The 25,253-nt window shown below is 42.7% G+C and overlaps 1 protein-coding gene across 2 annotated transcripts in view; it reads left to right on the top strand.

Moving 5' to 3' along the window:
• The window catches only part of STAB1 (stabilin 1), a 299,279-nt gene that overhangs the window by 49,816 nt on the left and 224,210 nt on the right, over positions 1-25,253 (top strand). For both annotated transcript variants that reach the window (XM_030205497.1, XM_030205496.1), the window contains exons 9-17: positions 860-996; positions 3,679-3,806; positions 5,660-5,739; positions 9,055-9,177; positions 10,167-10,301; positions 14,240-14,302; positions 16,257-16,370; positions 16,585-16,638; positions 17,811-17,891. In XM_030205497.1, coding sequence (XP_030061357.1) covers positions 860-996; positions 3,679-3,806; positions 5,660-5,739; positions 9,055-9,177; positions 10,167-10,301; positions 14,240-14,302; positions 16,257-16,370; positions 16,585-16,638; positions 17,811-17,891 — 915 coding nt within the window. The remainder of the gene's footprint in view (positions 1-859; positions 997-3,678; positions 3,807-5,659; positions 5,740-9,054; positions 9,178-10,166; positions 10,302-14,239; positions 14,303-16,256; positions 16,371-16,584; positions 16,639-17,810; positions 17,892-25,253) is intronic.

Below are 25,253 nucleotides of genomic sequence, written 5' to 3'. Positions count from 1 at the left end.
ATTAATTGTTAGTATCCCGTTATTGGCGCTAATTGACTCGTTACTCAAATTTTGTGCAAGCCCAAATCTGCATGCACAACTTTGAGTGCTAATTACCTCCCAAATTATTTGATCTGGTGCTACTTTGTGGGGTAGTTATCAATGTGGGCTACCATTAAGAACTGTTGTTTTACTGTTAACCCCATTTACTAGTAATGAGACCTGTGCTAAAGATAGTATGAGTTAGTGGTAAAATAACCCTTCTAAACAGTAGCCCACTTTGATAACTTAAAAGGATAACTCTGCACTTAAACCTGGCATGTCCCTAGCTATACCTCTCTTTATAACTTTTTAAATGGTTTTTATGTCTTTATTGTTTTACTGTTTGTATTATTTTGATTACTATGTATGTTAAATATTTTCCTCGCACACAGCTGTAAAGACCAGTGTGTCATAAATGTAATAATTGAAATGAAAAGAAAAATAAATCTTTGGCTGTTTAGTTAAATGACCCAAATTATTCATATAAGTGGCCTGGATTAAAGAAATCCTTATGAGGTCAGCTTCATCACCTATTGCATAAATACTTTTGAATATCAACCAGTTAATGTTTAGGCTCTGTTCTGCTGATATTCCCCACCTTGGCGGTCAATTACCTACCTTAATCTTTTGTTCTGCATTAACTTAGCATAGAATCTTTTAATTTCATTCCACTAAGTGCAACCAAAAGGCAGGTGAATGGAAAGCACTAGGAAGGTAAATGAAGTAGACTTTTCTATGATCTTCCAATCACATTTAATATGCTCATGCTCTACATGCTGGGGTGAATGAGTTGATCTTTTCACTTATGAGAGATTTTTTTCCCTATATTGTTTTCTAGGCTTCTTGTACTTGTCAGCCTGGGATGACCATGAAAAGCAGTAATATCTCTGATGGGTGCTCTTTCCTTAAATTAATGTACTTCGACCCTTGTGAGAGGAGAGTAAAAGAAAGATCAACTATAGATCCACTACCTACGTGAGTTGGTCTAACCAAATATGTGGATGTACACTGAAATTCATTTGAGCCGTTATTTCTTTCTAAGAAAACCAGTGATTGTGTAAAAGGCTAATGCATGTTGAACACACCAGAAAATGTGATCTTCCACACATCTACAGAGCAGTTGTACCACTGGCAGTGGATACCATCTTACCACCAATATATCTAAACTGGATATCTGTGAATTATCATAGATTAGACCTGATCTCGCTGTGTCCCATACAGGGAATGTTCAGAACCTGCCTGATTGTACCTGGCTTATGAACTTCTAAGTCAAACATGGCTCCCTTTTGAGTGCTAATTTTGACTAGGCTTAACTACTGTCACTAGCAGTGTGACTCTTACTGGTGCCGAGGAAGAATTCCCACAAGCAAATAGAAGTAGTGTGTGATTATTAGAATTTAGCTCATGTCTTTCATTTGGACCAGGCCTGCCTCTGCAGATAAGGTTTTTCCAGTAGGATGCCTAGCTAAGTCAATGGAGCCCTCACCCTCTTGCCCTCTTTAAACATTTTTCTATCATAAACAGGAATTCCTCCATCTCTTCTTTTCTCTTCTCAGACATGGGCTGTAAGCTCTCTGTGGTTTTTAAAATTACTCTCCTCATAAATACATGACAATAATGACCATGGATTTTATTATGTGGATCCCTTACCAATAGGTGTAGAACTAAAACCATTATTTTCTATTTGATTTGAATCAAAATTGTGACTTGAACTCATGTGTCCTGCCTGGTGGCTTATAGCTTGTTTATTAGGGATGGGCAGCCAGAAAAAATTTGTTTTGTGTCTTTTTCTGTGCTATTTACAGAACTTTTTGTTTTATTCTGGTTTTTATGGCCATTTGTCAGTTCCATTAATAATGCATACTCTTAAGAAATAGAGTGCACTATATGGAAAGAGGGATCACTCTTTTCCCAATAGGATGCATAAGTTTGCACATACGCACTAGTTTGAGCATGCAAAATGATTTGCTCATTAGTGATGATCCCACTATCAGTAAAAAAAATGCACACTTTTTCTGAAATAGTGCACCCTCTTTCCACATAGTGCACACTATTTCCAAGGAGTGTGCATTAGTATTGGCAAATGACAAAACACTAAGGACTTTTTTTTTTACAAAGGTGCGGTAGCATTTTTAGTGCACGCTAACGATTAGTGCAAGCTAAATGCTAGAGATGCTCATTGGAATATATGGGCATCTCTAGAGCACCTTTGTAAAAGCACCCCTAAATGTCATGATTTTTTTCTATTTCATTTTATGCAGTACTCTTAGTTACTAACTGGGGTTAACAGTAAGATAACACATCTTAATGGTATCCCATGTTGGTAACTCCCCCACCCCTTAATTAAAGAAACAAAATGCCTCTAGAAATTAAAATCACTTCTATATGTAACAAAGGTGAGCCAACTATAGGGCAATCAAGCCATTGTGACATCACTGATGTTGGCTCTTAGGCATTGGTGGAATGAGGCATTATGACATCACAATATCAGCTCTGGTTACCAGAGAATGAAACTCTTCACACTAAGGAGGGAAGTTATCAATGTGGGCCACCATTAAGATGGTTTATTGTACTACTAGCTCATACTTTTTTTTTTTTTTTTAGCAAAGGTCCCATTTTATGTAATGAGACCTAATTATTAATAACTGGGTTTAACAGTAAAATAACACGCCATAACAATAGCCTACATTGATAACTATGTCCCTAAGTCTGTGTGGCTACCCATGCATTTTATAAGAGACATTTCTGTCTTGTGGCACATACTACATAAACGTATACATTATCAGGGTTATTCTGTAAAGAAGGCAATAACATTTATATGCTGATTACACACATAAATTACTAGAATAATAGTATTATACACATATGTGTGCACACATGTGTAAATGCCAAAATTCCACTTAAGTGCTATTCTCTAAACAGATGTCTAAATGTGATGATACGTGAGTTTCATGTTTGGTATACACACGGGTACAGTTTGGGTGTGAGGCCTGGGCAGGACACACAGTTACACATGTAAATGATAGAATACTATAATTTGACATAAGTTTCAGCAATTTAGGTGTTAACACTTACAGCAGATCTATGGCTGACAAAAGTATTCATAGGCACGCATTTCACCTGTTATGCTAGTATTCTATGAAAAAAATTAGTGCATACTGTTATGCATGTGTACCCCCAGGCAATTTTAGAAATGCTTTTTTTGCATGTAAAATGCTATTTTACATGAACAAAAGAATTATAAAATAACCTCCTTAGTGCACAAAATTTAACCATTGAACATAGCTATTTTTAATTGTTAATTTGGGACTTTGAGACAAAAGTATGCAAACAAGTTCATTAGTTACAAACACATAGTAAAACTATGCACAAAAACCCTTGGCAAATCCAACTATGCAAAATATTTTACTATTCCTTAATGAAGTGTAGTTAAAGTTATTTAGAGAAAGTGTGGATGCTATTTGAGGGGTGGCTTATTCGCACCGCTCGCCAAATTTCTGGCAAAGTCCAGCACATTTTACTACACTGACCTCTTTGTTTGAACATATAGTAAGGTTATAGACATGGTAGAGAGAACTGACCCACTCTAATCTTTACTGTGAGATATTTTGTTATGTGCTGTCACCTTAATTTCTGTCATTGCTTTTTACTGTTTAGTTGCTCCTGCAAGGAAGGAGAGGTTGGAAATGGCAAAAGCTGTTATGGAAATATCATGACTGAGGTTCTGAAGCTGAACACCAATGGCATTCAGGCAAAGAAACTGACCAATGCTGTGAAAATATTTGGTAATTCTCACCTAAGTCTTTATGTGATAGCTGAGAACCTTCCAGTGTGTTCATTCTCTTCTAGAGGAAGGAAATTAAATAAACAGTAATGAATTTCAGCTTGAAAGCTCAAACTCATCATTATAGTCAACAGACTGGAAGTCTGATATTGGAAGTCAATGCCACTGAGTCCGTGAAGTATGTGAGGGCTCACAGTCCTTACCCTGTAAACAGAAATGTATCACAAGACATCCATATTTACAAGAAGAATAGCACCAAATACAAAGAAGTCCAAGAGTAGTTCCAAATGAAGTTTATTCTCTTAATAAATACACTTGACTGTGATGCACAATTCCTGATGTGGTCATGTTTCGCTTAAAAAGGCTGCATCAGGGGTCACTATGCAGTTCCTGATGTCATCTCAACAGTGGGCAGCAGTTAGGCACCTAAGTGACAAGTATTCAATAAAGCACACACTTGAATAGTTGGAACACCCATGACTCGCCCATGCCCCTCCCAAGTGGCCACCCTCTTTGCAGTCATGCACTACATCTCTTAGTCATCAAGTTATAGAATAGCGCCTAAGTGTAATAGGCACCTAGCTACAATTTCACCCCGATTTTGGCACTTCTGTTTGAGTGCCAAAAGTTAGGTGCCTAATTTTGGTGCACTATAGAGACTTAGAGGGTTAACATAGTTTACCTCATGCTAACTGCTAGCACAGAACCACATTAAGAGGTTTTGCTGTATTTTTGTAGTTAGTGTATGGTAAACCGCATATTAAGGACTAGATTCTATATATCATGCCTAAAAAAAAAATCAACACCAAAACAAAATATTCTATAATGTACACCTAAATTTAGGCATACTTTATAGAATAAACCTAAATTTCCACATGGTTTATAGAATACGCCGAGTGCATGACTAAATTTAGTTGCAGGCAGTTACGTCAAGTAAAACTTCCTATAAATGCCGACATTTAACTTATGTGCGGACTGGGTATATTCTATTACAACACACATAGATTTTAGAAATGCCCATGACCTGCCCATTCCACGCCCATGTCCAAGCCTCCTTTTCAACTATGTGGCGTAGATTTTACGCACAGCACATTATAGAATATGCTCAGACAGTTTTGCCGGTAAATTCTAATTAATGCCAATTAGTGTCAATAATTGCTTAAGTGGCAATTAGCATTGGCTTGTTAATTAAGTTGCGCACGCAAATCCAGAATTTGCACACACAACTTAAGTCATGCTAAATAGAATCCAGCGGTTAAGTGCATTTGTGTAAGGGGGGGGGTCTGTCATCGGTGGTAAATGATTGGGGAAGGTGTTTTGTGCTTACCACACTGAGAACACTGTTCACTAAAGGGGTCTTTTACAAAGGCACAGTAGCGTTTTTAGTGCACTAATGATTAGCGCACACTTATTTTTAGTGTGCATGAATAATGCTAGTGCGCCTTTGCAAAAGGCACGTTAACTAACTAACACACAGTTAACATGGGACCACTTACTGCCTTAAATAGGAGATGCTAAGTGCTTCCACGCTATAATGGAATTTGTAATGCAGGGCCTGCAAAGACAAATGCTGGAAACACCCCCAATAGTTACCACGTTATATTTGTGGCTACCATGCACTGAAGTGCTGCATTAAGCTGCAGTAACTGCAAATTTTAATGTGGTTTAGTAAAATAGACTTTCAGCTGCACTAAAAAGGGGGTGTTCCATTGTGCATATTTCAGATTGAGGATTAAAGTAGCGTACATCCTTTCTTTGTGCATTCAGGTCTTGTTTAGTTAAAAAAAAAAGTTAGTGGTTTAATTATTAAAATTGCTGCTGCATGTTACAAACAGGATTTGTGTTTCTTACCAGAGGCAGGCTGTGCACTAACATTGAGAAAATTGGGGCCTTTCACAGTCTTTGTTCCTGTAATTAGGACCCTGAATGTAAATGTAAGTACAACATAAACATTTCTACTGAAACACCATGTTAGCCACGTGGAAGATTTGTGGTTTCTTTAAGATCATTTATAGCCCCATTTATCTTCAAGAAACAATGTAAACCTTTAATATTTTCTTGAGTTTCTGGCTAGATAATGGGAAGGATGACTAGTAGATTTTTATTGTATTATTGTTTTGTTGCTGTTGTGAGGTTTTGGGGTTTTGTTTTTTGCTGGGGAAGAATGGACTTCTATTTTATCTGATTGATTTTTTTTTTTTTTTGCATTGACTTAGTTGATTTTATTGGAATTCTATTCAATTTTACAATTTATATTCTGCCTTATTCCAGTAGAATTCAAGCCAGCTTATTTTCGAAAGAGAAAGACGCCCATATTTCAACCCAAATCGGGAGATAGGCATCCGTTTCCCATGGGTGCCCAAATCGGTATAATCAAAACCCAATTTTTGGCGTCCTCAACTGCAGTCCATCACAGAGACGAACAAAGATCACGGGGGCGTGTCGGAGGCATGGCGAAGGCGGGACTGGGGCGTGGTTATCGGCCGAGGAGAGATGGGCGTCTTTAGCTGATAATCGAAACAAGGGCGTTTTTTAATGAGAATTTGGTCCGCTTTATTTGGACCCTTTTTTTCAGGTCCAAGTCCCAAAAAAGTGCCCCAACTGACCAGATGACCACCAGAGGGAATCGTGGATCACCTCCCCTGACACCCCCAGTGGTCACTAACCCCCTCCCACCAAAAAAAACCACTTTACAAACTTTTTCCCAGCCTGAATGCCAGCCTCAAATGCCGTACCCACCTCCATGACAACAGAATGTGTTCTATCCTCTGACAGCATTTCCCTGGTTCTGATGTGGGTCTCGGGTGAGTGTGACACCTTTTCTGTTAAGGGCACTGCTGAGTCACATCAGCAATGCATTGTGGTGGGTGTAGGGTATTGGGCTCCGTGATTCCACTAGCTTGTGTTAAATGCTCACGATGTTGGTAGTTGGTAGGCTCTACTCCCATGGTGCTTTTCCCTCTGCTTACTGGTCAGAGTGTGCCCTGTTTTGTTTCCGGTAGTCCATGAGGTAGTGGCCATTTTTGTAAGCCAGTTTTAGATCCCCTTCATGTGTTAGCCACGTTACAGCACTTAGTTCTTACCTTGAATGTTGCTGAAAGAGGGCATTGTACACCATTCTGCCAGCTGGGACCTACTGCTAATCTCAGTACCAGCGAGACTCGTTGCCAGTGGGGCACAACCTCTGATCTGCAGTTAACTGTGAGTAAACGTGATTATTTAAATCAGGGACGTAGCCAGAAAACAGATTTTGGGTTGGCCTAGGCAAGAACTAGGTGGGCACCAATGTGTTCTCCCCCACCCCCACCACCCAAACAAAATCTCAGCTGGCAGGAAAATGCTTCTTTTCACCATGTGCAGGTACCGGTATCGTGGAGAGTATCGTGGAGAGTAGCGTTTTTGTTACCACCAGGGGGAAGCCTTCAGCTGGCGGAGCTTGGGGTCCCCACCAGCTACCACTAAATATGTGCTACTGTTGGGTGGGCCCTGGCCCACCCAGGCCCACCTGTGGCTATGCTACTGATTCAAATAAAGGACGTTTTCAGCGAGATTAGTCTTCAGATGTGAACTGCTGTGCCAAGGTTATACAGCAGCAACAAGTCCTGTCCCTGGAGCACTTTTAGTGGGTACTGCAGTGCACTTCAGGCAGGCAGACCCAGGCCCATCCCCCCTCCACCTGTACCACTTGTGGTGGTAAATGGGAGGCCTCTAAAACCCACTGTACCCACATGTAGTTGCCCCCTTCACCCCTAAGAGCTATGGTAGTGTTGTACATTTGTCCCTCCCATGACCAAATGGCTTGGATTAGGACGTTTCTGAGCTGGGCGTTTTTAGTTTCCATTATCGCTAAAAAAAAAAAAAACGCCCATCTCAGAAAGGACCAAATCCATGGCATTTGGTCCGTCCAAACCGTATTTTCGAAACGAAAGATGGACGCCCATCTTTTTTGATAATACGATCTGTTCTGCCCATTCACATACCCGTTTTCGGACATAGACGCCCATGGAGATGGGCGTTCGCGTTCGATTATGCCCCTCAAGGTGTATCACAATATAAGAGGTCTTCATCATAAAAAGAGATAATTGAAGCTTATTCAATATTAAAATTGTACTGTATTGTAATGCACTCTGAATCCTGATTGCCGTGGCTTAGTAAATGACCCCCAAAATGAATTACACCGATGATTAGAGACTTATGCAAATTTTCATTAGGATCTAGAAATGAATTGTGTTTTCCTGTTGGCTTTATGACTTGGTAGGTCCATGGTCCATGCGGCCCATGGTTACAAATGGAGGACCTGGGATGCATGTAGGGCAGTAAGTTTGGTAAAAGCTATACACTAGTAACTCATACACCAAATACCATGTTGGAAAGGAAGATGTTGCAGTCATCAAACAGGAAAGAAATGTTGAGGGTAGGAGGAATCATCTCTATGGACTTCTTGATTGCCAGTTAAATTTGCTTATGACACTATGAGGCATATTTTCAAAGCACTTTGGGAGGCTAAGTTCCATATGTTTCTATGGAACTTTGGGAGGCTAAGTGCTTTGAAAATAAGCCTCAAAGTTATTCAAAGTTGTTAAATCGCGGGAGGATTGTGAAAAATTACAAGAGGACCTTAGAGACTGGGAGACTGGGCGTCTAAATGGCAGATGATGTTTAATGTGAGCAAGTGCAAAGTGATGCATGTGGGAAAGAGGAACCCGAATTATTGCTATGTCATGCAAGCTTTTTAAAAAAAAAATTTTTTTTTTTAGTTACATTTGTACCCCGCGCTTTCCCACTCATGGCAGGCTCAATGCTAGGAGTCACAGACCAAGAAAGGGATCTAGGTGGTGTCGTTGATACGTTGAAACCTTCTGCTCGGTGTGCTGCTGTGGCTAAGAAAGCAAATAGAATGTTAGGTATTATTAGGAAAGGAATGGAAAACAAAAATGAGGATGTTATAATGCCTTTGTATCGCTCCATGGTGCGTCCGCACCTCGAATATTGTCTTCCAATTCTGGTCGCCGCTTCTCAAAAAAGATATAGTGGAATTAGAAAAGGGTGACAAAAATGATAAAGGGGATGGGACGACTTCCCTATGAGGAAAGGCTAAAGCAGCTAGAGTTCTTCAGCTTGGAGAAAAGGCTTTAAGAATGGAGTGAGAAAGCTGTATCCTTAGGGGGAAAATAAGAGGCAGAAGATGTCATTGGCTGTGAAATCACATATCTTATTGCTATTGAAGCAATGTTTCTCTTCTCCAATAGGAAACAATGGCCCAGCATTTATGCAAGCTGCACATCATTCCTGGCCAACATCTATTGAATGATTTAATTAAAATAAAAACCCTGTGGACACTAGCTGGAGAAGCAGTGGAGTTTCAGAATAGGGTAAGTGTGGAATGTGTTGCCTTATTTGAATGCTTTTTATTTGGTATGGAGCAGCAAACTTTGCAACTCTATTTGTCCACCGCCCAGCCCTTGGTACTCCACTGAGACAGGTCAGGATCAAGTAAAACCATTTTTCAGACTTTTGGCATGGTGATGTAATATAGTTGCATCGTATTGAACTGCCTGTATGTGATAGGCTTGGTAACAAATTGCCAACTGCCCTGGTTGTGATGCCAGTGGTCAATCATGAAGGAGCATAACCTGCACAGAGTGGCAGGTGCGGCTCTGGCCTCCTTGTTGGGCTGTTAAATATGTCTGTATAGGCCTATGATTGGAGCTTTGTATATATAATCTATTTCTAAAAGGCTCAGTCCTCCTTTGGTTCTTGCAAAGTAGAGTCAAGTTGACATACACTGAATTTATAGATTACCTCATGAGCATGGAGGAGTTTTCTTGTTCTCACATCCAATTTTTAAAGATCTTTTTTGTTCCAATTTTTCAAAATCTTTCTAAGGCCAATCTGTAATTCCAAAGCTGTACAAGAACACATGGGTTACAAGCTTATTGATAGCCTATATCTTATTCCATGTTGTTAAAACAGATTGCAATATCAGTCTTCAATGTTTGCTGAGTTTTTTTCTCAATAATTTGTGCTACATTGTTGTACCTTCTATTCTAGGTATACCTATATATTTGACTGCTTAAGTTATTTCATAGTACAGTATTTTATCAGAGGAATGTTTTCAATTTGCCAAGTTATTCTAATTCAATTTACATGTGCATTTACAGTATTTTGTGCTCTAAGGTTCACCAAATAAAATTTTACGTTGATTTTTTGCAAGCTTTGAAGTTTTGTCTTAGCTGGTTTTGAATAATGTTGAACGTTAAGTAATGTTTGCAGTGATGTTTCTAAGTGATATATTCATTCAACTATCTGTGGTCAGAAAACAATTATACCCATACCCATCTTCTTGCAATTCTCCTTCAAGGACTTTAGTTTCCAGTCGGCGCCTGAAGAATTATACCGGATCATTAACTCGGACCTGGCAGCTTCCAATGGCATAATCCATATTATTAATAAACCAAGGACAAAAATTAGCATGGACATGGTAGGGAATAAGGAGGTAAGATAAACTTATTTTTATTTATTTTATTTCTTTGCAGCATTTCTATCCCACATTTTCCAGCTAACGTTGTTTCAATGTGGCTTACATGGAACTAAGAAATACAGTAAGATAGGGGATCTGATTTACATGGAATCAAAGTGGCTTGAAGAGGGAAAGGGGGAGAAGTGAGGCAGGAGGAAAAATGAAGAACAAGGGAAGGGCAGCAGAGGGGGGAGGTGGATCTATTAGCGAAAGCTAATGCGAAGTCATGACCAGTCAAGCGATGGAGAGGATGTTGCTGAGTAAGAGTGGTGACTGTTCATAGCTGATTCACAGTGGAACTTCATGGAAGGATTTTTTGAAGTGGGCCTTGAGTCATTTATGAAAGATCAGGCAAGTATCTAGGCTCCTCAATGCTTTAGGGAGTGCATTCCAGCTCTTAGTGCATAGATAGGTGAAGCCTGATGAGTAAACTATCTTGTATCGTAGAGCCTGGTATTTAGGGAAGTGGAGTGCTAGATAGTTTCGTCCTTCTGTGTGTATGTTGCATAGTGGTAGGTTTACTAGGTTCAACATGTATTCCGGAGCCAGACCAAAGATGATTTTGTATGCTAGTGTACAGATCTTGAAAGCTATCCTTTCCTGCACAGGAAGCCAGTGCAAGGCTTGCAGCAGTGGGCTGGCTCTTTCAAAGCGCAATTTTCCGAAGATCAGTCGGACAGCGGTGTTTTGTGCCATTTGAAATTTTTTTTTTTTTTAAATAATTGAATCTTTGCAGCTGGCATAGATACCATTACAGTAGTCAATGTGTGCAAGGGTTAGGGTTTGTACATGTATTCGAAAGACTTCTCTCAGGAAGTAGCTTCTGATGCTGTTCAATTTCCACAGTGTATGGAATATTTTGATTACGGTATTCTTTGTTTGTGCTTCGAAGTACATTTTTTTGTCTAGTGTGATTCCTGTCAAGGGTAATACTGGAGAAGTCTCCCTTGCAGTAACTGGATGTGAGCACTAAGAATTGAGTCTTGTCTCTGTTGAGCGAGCTGAATACTGTGATCCAGGATTCCAGGATATTCAGTCCTTGAGTTATTAAGTTGTTTATTTCTGATGAGTCTTGACTAAATGGGATGTATATGGATACATCATCAGCATAGATGAATGGATTGAAGCCATGCTTTGATAGTGTCCTTGCCAGTGGGATCATCATTATGTTGAACAGTGTGGGTGAAATCGGTGAGCCTTGCGGTACCCCACACTCTGCCTTCCATGGGGAGTGGGGGGAGAGTGTGTTGTTCATTTTGACCTGGTAGGATCTTGATGTTAGGAATCCTTTAAACCAGTGTAGTACCTCTCCTCCAATACTGCATTTGTTCAGCATTCTTAGTAGGATTTGGTGGTCGACCATGTCAAATGCACTTGACATGTAGAATTGTAGAAGCAGGACTTTCTTGCCCTTGTTGATTTCACTTTTGAAGTTGGGTAGTAAAGTCGTAAGTACAGTTTCAGTGCTGAACTGAGGTCTGAATCCTATTTGGGAATTGTGGAGTATGGAGAAGTTGTTGAGGTAGTCCATTAGATGTCTGGCGATCAGGCCTTCCATTACCTTGGTCATGAGTGGGATGGAGGCCACTGGTCTGTAGTTTGAGACTTCGCTTCTGCTCTTTTGTATAGTCTTTGGGATTGGTGTAAGTGCTATTCTACCTCTCTCGGTTAGGAATAAGCCGTTGGTTAGCATGAATGACATGTGGGAGTGAATTTGAGTTGTAAAGTGTGCTAGGGCATCTTTCATTAGGTAGTTGGGGCAGGCTTCTAACATGCAGTAGGCCTTGGAGAGCTTCTTCACAGAGTGGGCGACTGCTTCAAGTATGGACAGAGTACACAATGTCCAGGCTGTCTGCTGCAATTCCTGTTTGCTGTTCTTCCAGTTCTCCGATATACTGTAAAGTTCTATGTTTCTACTGTCTTAAGTTAGTCCCTTTCTTAGGTCAATGATCTTTTTTACAAAGTATTGTGCTAAATCGATCGCAGATGGGGGTGCCTCAGTTTTTTATGTCACAGGGTTTGAGTCGATTTGATTGTTCACTAGCTCATGTAAGTTCTTTATGTTTCTGTAGTTGGTTCCTACCTGCTCTTTGTAGTATTTCTATTTTTGTGTGCCTTATACTCACCTTGTAGCATTTGATGGCGTCTTTCCATGCAAGTTTGGATTTTCCATCTCTGCATTTTTGTCATTTTCCTTCTAGCTTCCTGAACTGGCGTTTTAGCTTTTTCAGTACCTCATGGAACCAGGGGGATGGTTTCACTCTGTGTTGCTGTTTTGTCTTTAGAGAGGCGATTTTGTCTAGTCTGTATTTTGCTTTTTTTGTCCCAGATTGTGAGGAATTCAGTATCCTCTGTTAAGACTTTCAAATTATTTCTAATTTGAATGAGCATTTTGGGTCTCTATTTATGATTTTCCAAGGGAGCAGATTGTTATCTTTTTTAAAAAAAACTCAAACACATACTCCCCCTCTTTCAATAATGTGAGCGCCTAACTGGCACCTTAAAAACTGGTGCCGAAAAAACATGAAGTTAGCTTGATTCTATAAACCGTGCCTACATTTCGATGTAGTTTATAGAATATGCTCACATGCAGTTCTTGTGACTAAAATTTAGGCACACCAATTTAGGCCATCTAAAACCAGGCCTAAATACCTGCAGCTAAGTTAGGCGCATTTCAGGTGTATTCCATTATAGTGCATATAGCTTTTTGAAACACCCAAAACCTGCCCATTCCACATCCATGGCATTCCCTCTTTTCAACTGCGCCCCCCGCAGACAAACAGTTGGCGCGTGCGCGCCCCCTCCCCTCCATGAAGGTGATCGCTGCCCTCCCATCCACGCTCCTCTCTCCCCTGCCCTCCCACTCCCATGTCCCAACTGCCTGCCCTCTTCTCCCCCCCAACAAGATCCCTTTTAAATTTACCTCCGTATGTCCTGCTTTCTTCTGACGTCATTTCCTTGATGTCAGAAGAAGTCGGAACACTGAGCGAAGGGAAGACTAGTAGAGACGTCGGGAGCGCCGCCTCCTTCACTGACGCTGCGCCTTCGCTGCCGGACAGAGGTAAATTTAAAAGGGATCTTGTTGGGGGGGAGAAGAGGGCGGGCAGTTGGGACATGGGAGAGGGCGAGGTAAGCATGGCGTGGCGGGGCAGCCCCCCAGAGGATGGCGCCCTCCTGCCGTGCTTACCTTGCTTACCGTGTTGGCACAGCCCTGAGATACAGTATTGCAGTATTACAAACCTGGGGTCCCAATACAGTGAACTTGATCAAGTCAGTTAACCAGCTAGTGCTCACATTTAGTATGCAATCTAAGAATAGGAAAATAAACATTATTATCTATGGCAATGAGGAGTAATCAATACTGTAACCCAGGGCCACAGAAAGACACAGCCGGGCTCGGGACAAGACTGCCTCCCTCCACACTCGGGATGCCATCATGCGCCCACCACCCCACACACACACACACTCAAGCTGCCGCCATCACCCCGCACACTTGGGCCACCTTCCCCACCCTCTTACCTTTCTGTGTCTGCTCCTCCCTTGTTCTGTCATCTGCTCCTGTGTGCCAGGACCTGGGTTATTGCATTAACGCAATCACCCGGGTCCTGGCACACAGGAGCAGGAGATAAAAGATCTGGAAGCAGGCAGGAAGAAGGCAATGCTCCCTCGAAACCTGCCAGCAATGCCCTCCCCCCCTTAGATGCCGGGCCCGAGGACTCTTGTCCCTCTGCCCCCACCCCCTTGGCAGTCCTGCTGTAACCCATTTAGGTATTTTCTTTTGTGTAGCGTTTGGATCCAGCACTAAGCCAAGATTAGTTTTTGCAGCCTACATTGAGTGGTTCTCATTGTACATGGTACCTGATACTCTGTCCTCAAGAGTTTGTCTTTTTCATTTTGCCTTCCTTTTCATATAGATAAGCATTGGAGAAATTCTTGCCAAATCAGATGTCTTCAGCAGGTTTGAAACTATGCTGGAGGTAAGTTCATTTTCCCTTCCTATCTGTACATAAGAACATAAGACTAGCCATACTGGGTCAGACCAATGGTCCATCTAGCCCAGTATCCTATTTCCAACGCTGGCCAAGCCAGATCACAATACCTGGTAGAAAACCACATAGTACATAAGCAGTTCATACCCTGATGTCACCTACTGCAGTGAGGCATTTTGTGTTCCTTCGGTGGACATTTTTCTGTGTATTTCTTAGGAAGCTCCAGCCATCCTACATCAATCAAGGGGAAAAACGTTTTCTGTATGTATAATGCACAAAATGTAAATGCTGTACATTAAAAACATGACTACTTACACAAGCGGAAAACTTGCTCAAGGGAGGAGGCTTTTCATAGGATTGCTAGTTCCCTGTCATAAAGATAAGCTTTATTCAGTTCTTGTTTTACCACATCATACACTTGGATTTCTACTGCACATTGCCTTTTTAAAAAAGTAGCACTCCCATCAGTATGCATGAGATAGTGTGAATTCAAGACTGGATCAGTCTCTTCCTTGTGAAGTGGAATTCTTGTCAACCCCAGTTAGTAACCTGTTCTGAAAAAAAAAAGCACTCTGGGTTTTGTAATTTAATTTTCCTAAAAGCAAAACAGGAGAAGGTGGAAGAGTCGTGTTCCAAGAAATCAATCTAAAAAATAAAGTCCAAAGCTTCTAAAAATTCTTTATTCTCCAATAAATTTTAAATATGCATACGATCTTGGCCCATAGTATGCATATTTGAAATTTATTGGAGAATAAATAGAAATCAAACAAAATAAAACATGGAAAAGAAAATAAGATGATACCTTTTTTATTGGACATAACTTAATACATTTCTTGATTAGCTTTCGAAGGTTGCCCTTCTTCGTCAGATCAGAAATAAGCCTCTGACGAAGAAGGGCAACCTTCGAAAGCTAATCAAGAAATGTATTAAGTTATGTCCAATAAAAAAGGTATCATCTTATTTTCTTTTCCATGTTTTATTTTGTTTGATTTCTATTGATAACCTTAAGAGTGGACTAACACGACTACCACACTCCTCTACTTAAGTTGGAGAATAAAGAATTTTTAGAAGCTTTGGACTTCATTTTTTAGACTGAATTCCTGGAACACAACTCTTCCACCTTCTGTTTCTCTTTGAGTACTGTAGGGGTTTGCTGTTATTTTCCTAAAAGCAGCAGGAGAAGACGCAGGCCCACTTATTATTGAATATTAAAACAAATAGTCTGTTTTATGTGGTCATGATACCAAGCCCCAGAGCAGAAGTCCTCAACCCTCTCCTGGAGGCACACCTGGCCAGTTGGGTTTTTAGAAAAACCATAATGAATATACACAAGATAAATTTGCATATAGCCAAAATCTATTATATGCAAATCTATCTCATGCATATTCATTGTGTTATTGTGGTGGTCCTGAAAACATGACTGGCTGGGTGAATCTCTAGATGAGGGTTGAGAACCCCTGCCCTAGAGGGAGTCAGCACAGGCCCTTGACTTTCCTACCATCTTGAATCTATAGAGGCAAAAGTGGATTGGAAAAGGATGATAGATTAATCTTTCATTGCTGCTGTCTGATTGGATATCAGCTGCAGAGCCAAGAACCATCTTGAAAATCTGGGCACAATCCAGAGAACTTCTAGTTCCATTTATTTCTATTTTTCACGTAATACCTCAGCTTTATATTCCTTTTGGGTTGCCCAAAGCAGTCTACGGTATTTTAAATACATTTCATACAGTCTCCTATGAAATACATCTCACTTTATCTAGGAGTTCTCTGTTTATTGAACATAGTAGTTGAGGAACTCTGGGAAATGCAAGATCTGTTCCAGTTTCTGCATCAGATTATGAATTTCTTGTGGTTGAATAGTGCAGTCTTACTGAATTCTATGGGTTACAATTCATTAGTTTTTTGTTTTTCTTTTACAAGTTGTTGTTTCATCTTTCCAGAATTGTGGGCTCCCTGCAATATTAAATGGACCAGGCTCTTTCACTGTGTTTGTGCCCAGTAATGCAGCAGTGGACACATTAAGAGACGGGAGACTTATCTACCTCTTCACCCAGGTGAGCGCTGCCATTAATGATGCTCTCTGTCATTTGATTCAGGAAGCTCTGACCTATGTTGTACAGACTATTGCTTCATTTCAGGGTAACAGCTTAGTTTTTTCTGTGATTCTCGGTGATTCTGCTCGATTTCAAATCTTGGTCTAATTTATTTCTCCCTCTCTGTTATGGCAAATGTCCACAAAAGCATTTAATTTATCTTTTCTGCTTCTAGGGAAAAAACAAACTACAAGAGCTGGTAAAGCATCATATCTACACCACAGCAGCTGTAAGAGCCACCTTTATTTATTTCTAATGGCTGTTACTCTTGAGCTCTGCCATTGGTTGAAATTAGGGGCTTGATTGTATAACGGGCCTATGTGGAATTTCAAAAAGATTCCTATTTTATAAAAGCAACACAGGTTCCTATGCACTTTTTTAAAAATAAAATATCCACTCTGAAACAGTCATAGTAGTTTGCAAATATTCTTGCACAAAGTTTCAACTGCTCTAAAAGTGGGGGTCTCCAATAGAGTTGTTGGAGCCTATTGGAAGGGTGGAATGAGGCAGGTTTCTGGTGTCTGTTGGAGGGGTGGGAGATTGCTGGATTCTTTTTAGCAGCAGTGGCCCCTTGATGCATTGCTGATAGCGTGGATACAACCCACTATCAGCAATGCACAAGGGGGCCCTTTTACTAAGCCATGGCAAAAAGTGGCCTGCAGCAGTATGAGCGCGTCTTTTGGGCGCACGCTGGGCCAGTTTTTACCACGTCCTGGAAAAAGGGCCCTTTTTTAAGGGGCCGGAAATGGACGTGTGGTAAAATAAAAACCAGCGTGCATCTATTTTCGGCCCGAGACCTTACTACCACCCATTGACTTAGCAATTCAGAATTACTGCCTGGGGCAGCACACACTGGATACACGTAGGCCTTTACACGCCTTTCTAAAAGGGCCCCAAGGTGTGGTAAATGTCTAAGATTGTGTCGTAAGTTTTGCAAGTAACGTGCAAAATTTTGCTGCACTTTAGTAAATGAGCTTCTGGATTATTACAGTATTTTAGACAGTTATCCAGTGGTGGGGAAGTGAGGCCAGTGCCGGATGGAATCTACGGGCTGGAGTGGGTTTCAACGGCAGTTCCAGTAGTTGGGAAATAGGGCACGTGTAAGGCAGACGTTTTTATGGTCTGAGCTCTGAAAATGGCAAGGACGGATTAGGATCAAATATGCATATTTTATACCACGTTCATATCATGTCTTCCCTTCCCCACATTCATATATCTCAGTGAGAAGGGAAGACATCATAAAGTGAAACATTGTGAGTACAATGTTGTAATAATACAATTGGATCAGTTGGTTCAATAATGATTTGATAATGAATCTGACTATTGGGCAGACTGGATGAACCATGTTGGTCTTTATCTGCCATCATTTACCTTGTACTAACCTGGTAATTTATTTCACAGGTGACTGTGGACAAGCTACTTACATTACCCCAGATTTCGACCATGGCTAATGAAGTAGTGACCATCAACGTTACAGAGGATGTAAGTGCTGAACTGATTTTAGCTCCAGCTGAAGTCTGTTTGTCTTTCTGGTTTTAACATTTTTCAGGAGCTGTTAAAATGGGTTGGGTAACGATTCCATTTGTTCAACTGTTCTCATGATGACTTCAATTAGACTGCACTGATCAGGGTCAGAATTGAAGGAAGGTCCATATAGGTCCTACAAGTTCTGCTATTGAGAACGAATGGAACCGGATACTGATCAGCTCATTTCAGTGGTGTATCAAGGGCGGGGTGGTGGGGGCAGTCCGCCCCGGGTGCACATTGCAAGGGGGTGCAGGGAGCAGCTGCGTGGCTGTTGGCTCCGCCGGTTCCCTGCTCCTACTGGCGTCATTTCCTGTTCGGAGCAGGGAACCGGCATAGCCGACAGCCACGCGACTGCTCCCTGCACCCCCAGGAGGTGATGCGCTGGGGGGGGGGGTGAAGCTGCCTAGAAATGATACACTGGGGGGGTGCGCAGTGACGATCTGCCCTGGGTGGCAGCTGACCTAAGAATGCCACTGGCTCATTTTCAAAAGGAAAACATTGTCAAGCAGTAGAAAAATCAGGTTTTTGCGCAGTTTCTGTGTTTTCCCTTGTTTGTGATGCACGCACACACACACACACACACACACACACACACACAGAGTACAGACCTGTGGTGAAGAGGTGCTGAAAGGAGAGCTGCTGTACCCTGTGGCTGCTGAACAATGCAGAGGGGAGGGGGCCCCCCTGCAGGAGGGCCCCAGGCTGAAAGGCCTAGCACACTTGGAGCTGAGAAACACTATGAAGGGGAGGCTTCCTCCACCCAAGCCCCAAGCATGCAACCAGGAGAACCAGGAGAGCCCAGGCCTGTGGACGGAGGAAGGACCAGAGCCCAGCAGCGCTTGCTGAGGAGCCAGCTCACCCTGACTGTAAGTCCTGGCCATAACATTCCTAAGCTGGGTGAAGAACAGGGGGCAAGAAGGCAGGGCCCGGGTTCCAGAGCAGGGTTCTCTGCATCCAGTATCAGAGGAGAGGTGGTGGAAGAGAATAGCGGAGAGTCTGAAGAGGACGTTAGTGAGGAAGAAGAGGAGGAGAAGGAATCCAGGCCTAGGGCCTGGCAGAAGAAAGAGGCCCAGCATATGACTCCTGAAGAGGTAATTAGATCAGTGAAGAAAATGAATCGAGTAGAAGGTGAAATAGAGGTACTGAGGAAGCGGCTGAAGCTAGCAAAAACTATGTGTAACCTGGCTTCCACTGGCCCACGAGACAAGTATGTTAAGGGAGTTGAAGCACTCCAGAAGCGGCTTACAGCAAAACAAAGGCAGCTGCAAAAACTAAAGAACTGCAGAGATAATCCCCTTCGTGAGGTTTTCCTGAACAGGGAACGCATGCAGCAGACCCAGACGCAGTCCCAGATCCAGCAGGAAGCAGAACCCAGAGACACACAGGACTCCGTGGTTCCAGACACCCCAGAGGCTATGCTGGAAGGGACAGCAGGGGAAGAGAAACAGCAGCAGCCAGAAGGAGGAAAAGACAAGACTGACACAAATAATTCCCAGTTATCACCAGTATTTTATTTCCTACAGGATTCCCAAGAGCTAGGTGCTCCATCCACTTACCAGCCTTGTAGAACAGAGGCTCCTAGTCCAGTTGTGGCAGGTGTTGCAGGAATTGAGATAGGAATTTGTGATACTTCAGGAGTCAGACAGCACACACCAGAATGAGAGAGTAATTTTCTTTATTTGCCAGCAAACAAAGCAGGACATCAGTTCTAGCTCTCTTCTCTCTCTCTCAGCTCTCTGTGTCTTTGTCTCAGCTCTCTTCTTATGCTGTCTTCTCCTTCTTCTGTCTGTTCCTTCTGTCCTTCTCTTCCTTCTGAGCTCCTTCTGACGTAAACTGCTTCTTCTCCCACTTAAATACTGTTCTATCCCCCTCCTAGCCTTGCCCCCCCTTACTCTCCAATTGGTTAAGGAATTGATTGGCTACCTTACCTCAACCAATCATTACTTTTGAAATATCAGTTACATAGGTTTGGTATTCCTCAAACTGACCTGTGACCTGGGGCCCCTTACACCAGACATTTGGGCTCCAGTCTCTTACATGTTATTATGATTGATTTCTCATATTCCTAGTACTAACTGCTAACTAAACTCTGGCATTCATTAAAGGGGTCAAAGGCCAGTCTTACTTAATAGCATACGGCTATGGTCTGTTATTACTTTCAGGACTATTCCTACAGTTACCTATAATTAATCAAGACTTTTCCTGACCTTCTTCACCTATTAGCTTATACATTGAACCAGCCAGAACTGCAGATAAGTCAAAACACGTTTGACCTCTTCACTGCAGTCCTTGCTTAGAAAATACAGCAGAGAGTAACATTAGATTTAAAAAGGTATTCTACATAGAAATTACAGAGAATAGAACATATTCTAAAATACACATCCTTATAAGACATGTCTAAACATCAGGAATATCTACATATTAAGCACTTCTAAATAGTATTTCAGCCTATTCTTAAACTACAATATGTCATATGTCTGGCTCATTCCTTTATTCATTCATAATAGTTTACAGCTGTGCCAGCATTTAGCAATCCATCACTCACAAGGGTGAAAGAAATTCCTGTCTCTGACCTTTCTAACCCAGCTCAGCCAAGCTAGACATTGAAATAATATGAACCATCTGGCAGGACTTCACTTTAGTTGCAAGGTAAAAAGTTAGAATAGTATTTGAGCACCTTTAAACAAAATTAACCCTTAATATGATTTCTCAGAATTATTCTTTGCCCATGGCTGCCTCATTCCCCCCTTTGAGACTAAAATCAGCTTATGCAGAGATAAGTCTCACAACTCAAACTCTGGAGATTATAGTGATCCTAATTAGGAATAGACTTGTGAACCACCATTACCTTACTTGTTAAGGTTCGACGGCATACTGCCGAAGCACATGAGGCCAGGAAACAAAACAACAACCCTGCTAAAACTAAGACTATTAGGGAAATGAACAAGGGACGTATCCAGGAGGTCAATGACCACCACCAGGAGGTAAGGTCTAATCCTCCTCGGTAATCCTCCACATTAAGGCTAGCCAACTGTAGGACTTTATCCATGGCATGCCTAACTACATGCGTCCTATTTATGACAATAGTACAGCACTCTGAAGAATTTAGCACTGTGCAGAGACCACCTTGGGCTGCAAAGAGATAATCAAGGCCCATACGATTATACCGAGAAACTATACTTAATTCATTAATTTGATCCTGCAATGCATTGACTACCACGTTCAGCTCATGAACTAAAACATGAAGTAGGGACTGAAGTCTCCGAGTAGCCATACCTAGTTCAGTAATACCCGCTACCGGGCCTCCAATTGGAATCCAGGCCGTGGCAGAAAGGGCTACAAGTCTCTTTTTAGTCAGAGGATAAGTAGAATTGATATACTGGAGGGCTAATTCAATCACCTCATCCTCTGTGGCAACGGAGGAAGGTAAGGACAAAGCCTCTCGCTTAGAGCGGTGCGGGGATAGTGGCTTAAGAGGAATAACTTTAGGAAAATAATTCAAGGTTACCAATACACAAAAATCATATGTGGAGGGAAGAATCATGTGGAGGACATTATCACAGAGCCAGTAATGACCAAGGAGAGGGTGAGGAAAGTTCCCAATAAATGTTGGCTCAGGCTGGACAGGGTACTTAGGGTGCCCATAATGCGAGCCCCTATCCCAGGGGGAACGAAGACGAAATGGAGACTTTGCACACCATAGGCGCCAATCCCCAATTGTGACAGGCCGCTCATTTGTTAATAACTCTTCATACCCCGGGGACTTATGAAAGTAGAAAATAAGCTTGGACACTATAGTCTTCTCAGTGGTACGCTTAGGAGCCAGATAATCACCTGGGTCATAATCTGCAGGTATGGTAGCAGGGCACATAGGAGTACCTGGAGAAACTACCCACACAGATTCTCCTTTTTCTGGGAGAACATTAGTATAGTTACAGGGAATGGGAAGAACAGTTGAGATGCTTCTTGTTAAACAAAACACTCCAGAGGCTGGATAGGGAGACGTAAAAACTGGCCTTAGAGAAGATTCAGAGGGGGAAGTAGCATTATAAAAGGACCACCAAGTATAATCCTGGCTCCAAGGGCCTGAACTTGAAAAGTAGGGAGGTATAAGAGCTGGGAGCTGCACAGGGACAGGTACAGCTGGGACATCTGTGGTATAAGGAGAAAATCGGGAACACACAATACAAGGGGAAGTAATCTTTGCCTGGCTAATTAATTCCTGGACAGAGTGTAACCAAAGGTTGGAGCGAGTTGGGGTATTAGGAACAAGGAGGCAAGGAGTAGAAAACAACAAAAGCATCCAAACTACTAACATTTTCTTTCTTCCTAATCTAAAACAAATACAGCAAACTAATTAGGCAATAATATTTCAACAGTCTGTGCTAATCACAGATTACTCTCATATAGTGTTCTCAGTCTTTGAGTTCTTATACCAGTTGGGATAGACCCTCAACTGACAAGGATCAAGCTTTCAAATTCCAGGAAAGCCAGAATCAGGCAAGAAAGAGTCTCAGTGTGAAGCCGAAGTTCAGCCGCTCCTGCAGTATGCAGTTGACCCTTCTTTTCAGCTAGTAGATTCTTTGGTTCGGGTCAAGCGCAACTTCAATGGCTCCGCCGGATCACTTTCTGCTCTCCACTGTCTAGGCTCCGTCTGATCCGTGCTGGGCTCAGTCTGGTCAGCAGACTTAATTCGAGACCAATGGACCCATGGAGTAATCCCTGCGACCTTCACAGCTGCAGGGGTAGAAAGCAAAACAGTAAAAGGTCCTTTCCATCGGGGCCCCAAAGGCTGAAGCCTCCAGTCTTTCACCCAAACTCTATCCCCTGGCAGGAAGGAATGTACCTGAGCCTGGAAGGGGACAGGGTTTATTTCTCTCACATAAGACTGAAGCTCAGAAATTATCTTTCCCAAGAGGGCTACCTGCTCCTGCACCTGGGTAGACCCTAAAATCCCTATGTCTCCCTTAATTCCCTGTAAAATGGCTGGGGGCTTCCCATACACAATTTCAAAGGGAGAGAGGGCTGTTCCTTTAGTTGGGGTGCATCGGAGGCGGAAGAGGGCTAGTGGCAATGCCTGTGGCCATTTCAATTGGGTTTCCTGACAAATCTTTGCTAGGCTATTTTTCAAGGTTCTGTTTGCCCGCTCAACCTGCCCTGAACTCTGGGGACGATAGGCACAATGCAATTTCCAGGTAATGCGCAATGCGCGGGACAGGGCCTGAAGTGTAGCTTCAACAAAGGCGGGACCATTATCTGAACCTATGGCAAGGGGCAGTCCATACCTGGGGATGACATCCCTAAGGAGGGCTCGAGCTACTTCTGTGGCTTTCTCAGTGACTGTAGGATATGCTTCCACCCACCCAGAGAAGGTACAGACCATGACTAAGAGGTATCGGAGCCTACCGCTCCTGGGCATTTCTGTGAAGTCTATAACTAGGGACTCAAAGGGTGTTAGTCCTCTAGACTGAACTCCTGGTGGAATACGGGGTCCCTGTCGAGCATTATTCTGGGCACAGAGAGTACATCGGGCAGAAGCAGTGGCAACCAGACTATCCAATCCTTCCAGCACCACTACTCGATTGAGTAGACGGGCTAGTGCTGTTTTCCCTAAGTGTGATAGGTCATGAGCTTGAGACACTACAGGCCAAGCTAGGTGGCGTGGCACCAGAACTCTGGTATCAGGGAGATGTAACCAGCCATCAGGTCTCCTTACTGCACCTTCTTCTTGAGCCCATTTCTCTTCCATTTGGGTATACATAGGCGTCCATTCTTGCAGTCGGATTTGGAACAGGGGGGTCACAGTACTTGCTGGGGGTCCTCGAGCAGCTTCCTTGGCCACCCGATCAGCATGGCGGTTCCCTCGGGCCACTGGAGTATCTATTCTTTGGTGTCCCCTGCAATGAATGACAGCTACCTTCTTAGGGGCCCACACAGCCTCTAGCAGCTGAAGTATTTCGGGTCCATACTTAACAGGTTGGCCTGCAGCATTTATGAGTCCCTTTTCCTTATACAAGGCTCCATGAGCATGTAGAATTGTAAAAGCATACTTGGAATCAGTATAAATGTTGGTTACCAGTCCTGCTGCTAACTCCAGAGCTCGTATGAGGGCCACAAGTTCTGCTTTCTGGGCTGAAGTTCCTTGGGGCAGGGCCCTTGCTTCTATCACCTTGTCCTCTGTCACCACAGCATAGCCTGCCAGTCGCTTGGAGTTCTCCACATAACTGCTTCCATCTGTAAAATAAATTACATCTGGGTCCCTCCAAGGCACATCTTTAAGATCTGGTCGACTGGAGTACACTTCATCCATAGTTTGGATACAGTCATGATCTGGTGGTCCCTCAGATGCTGGCAAAAGAGTGGCAGGATTAAATGTAGCCACTGTTTCCAGGTGTATCCGTGGATTCTCACACAAGCTAGCTTGGTACTTAACCATACGGTTATTTGTAAACCAGTGGTTGCCCTTATACTCCATGAGGGTGAGAACTGCATGGGGGACTTTAACAACCAGTTCTTGCCCCAAGGTCAACTTATCAGCTTCCTGGACCAGTAAGGCTGTTGCTGCAATGGCCCTCATGCAGGCTGGCCATCCTTTAGCCACTCCATCCAGCTGTTTAGACAGGTATGCAACAGGCCTCTGCCAGGATCCCATCATCTGGGTCAGCACACCCAGAGCAACCCCCTGTCGCTCATGGACATACAATGAGAAAGGTTTCTCCACATCAGGAAGGCCTAACGCAGGGGCTTGGAGTAGGGCTTTCTTTATGGCAATGAAGGATTGTTGAGCAGTAGGTCCCCATTCAAATGGTTCCTTTTCACCCCCCTTTGTGGCTTGGTAAAGGGGTTTCGCCATCAATGCAAAATTTGGAATCCAAATTCTGCAGAATCCAGCTGCTCCCAGGAATTCCCTAACTTCTCTTCTGGACTTGGGTTGGGGAATTGCAGCTACCGCTTGCTTCCTACTAGCATCCAGTCTCCGACTTCCCTGGGAAATGCAAAAGCCCAGATACTTCACTTCTGACTGACAGAGTTGGGCCTTTGAGCGTGAGACCTTATAGCCTGCATCCAAGAGTAGCTCCAGCAATTCTCTAGTAGCCTCAAAACACTCTTCCTGGGTCACTGCTGCAATCAGGAGGTCATCTACATACTGGAGTAAAACTCGCCTGGAAGGCTCAGATTTAAAAGTCTTAAGGTCTTGTCCTAGGGCAGTCCCAAAAATGGTGGGGGAGTTCTTGAACCCCTGTGGCAGGCGAGTCCATGTATACTGAAGCTTCCTTCCTGTTACTGGGTTTTCCCATTGAAAGGCAAAAAGCAGTT

Source organism: Microcaecilia unicolor, chromosome 6 (genome assembly GCF_901765095.1).
Source record: "Microcaecilia unicolor chromosome 6, aMicUni1.1, whole genome shotgun sequence".
NCBI lineage: Eukaryota > Metazoa > Chordata > Amphibia > Gymnophiona > Siphonopidae > Microcaecilia > Microcaecilia unicolor.
The sequence above is the reverse complement of the archived record's forward strand: the minus strand, read 5'-3'. Positions and strand labels throughout refer to the sequence as shown.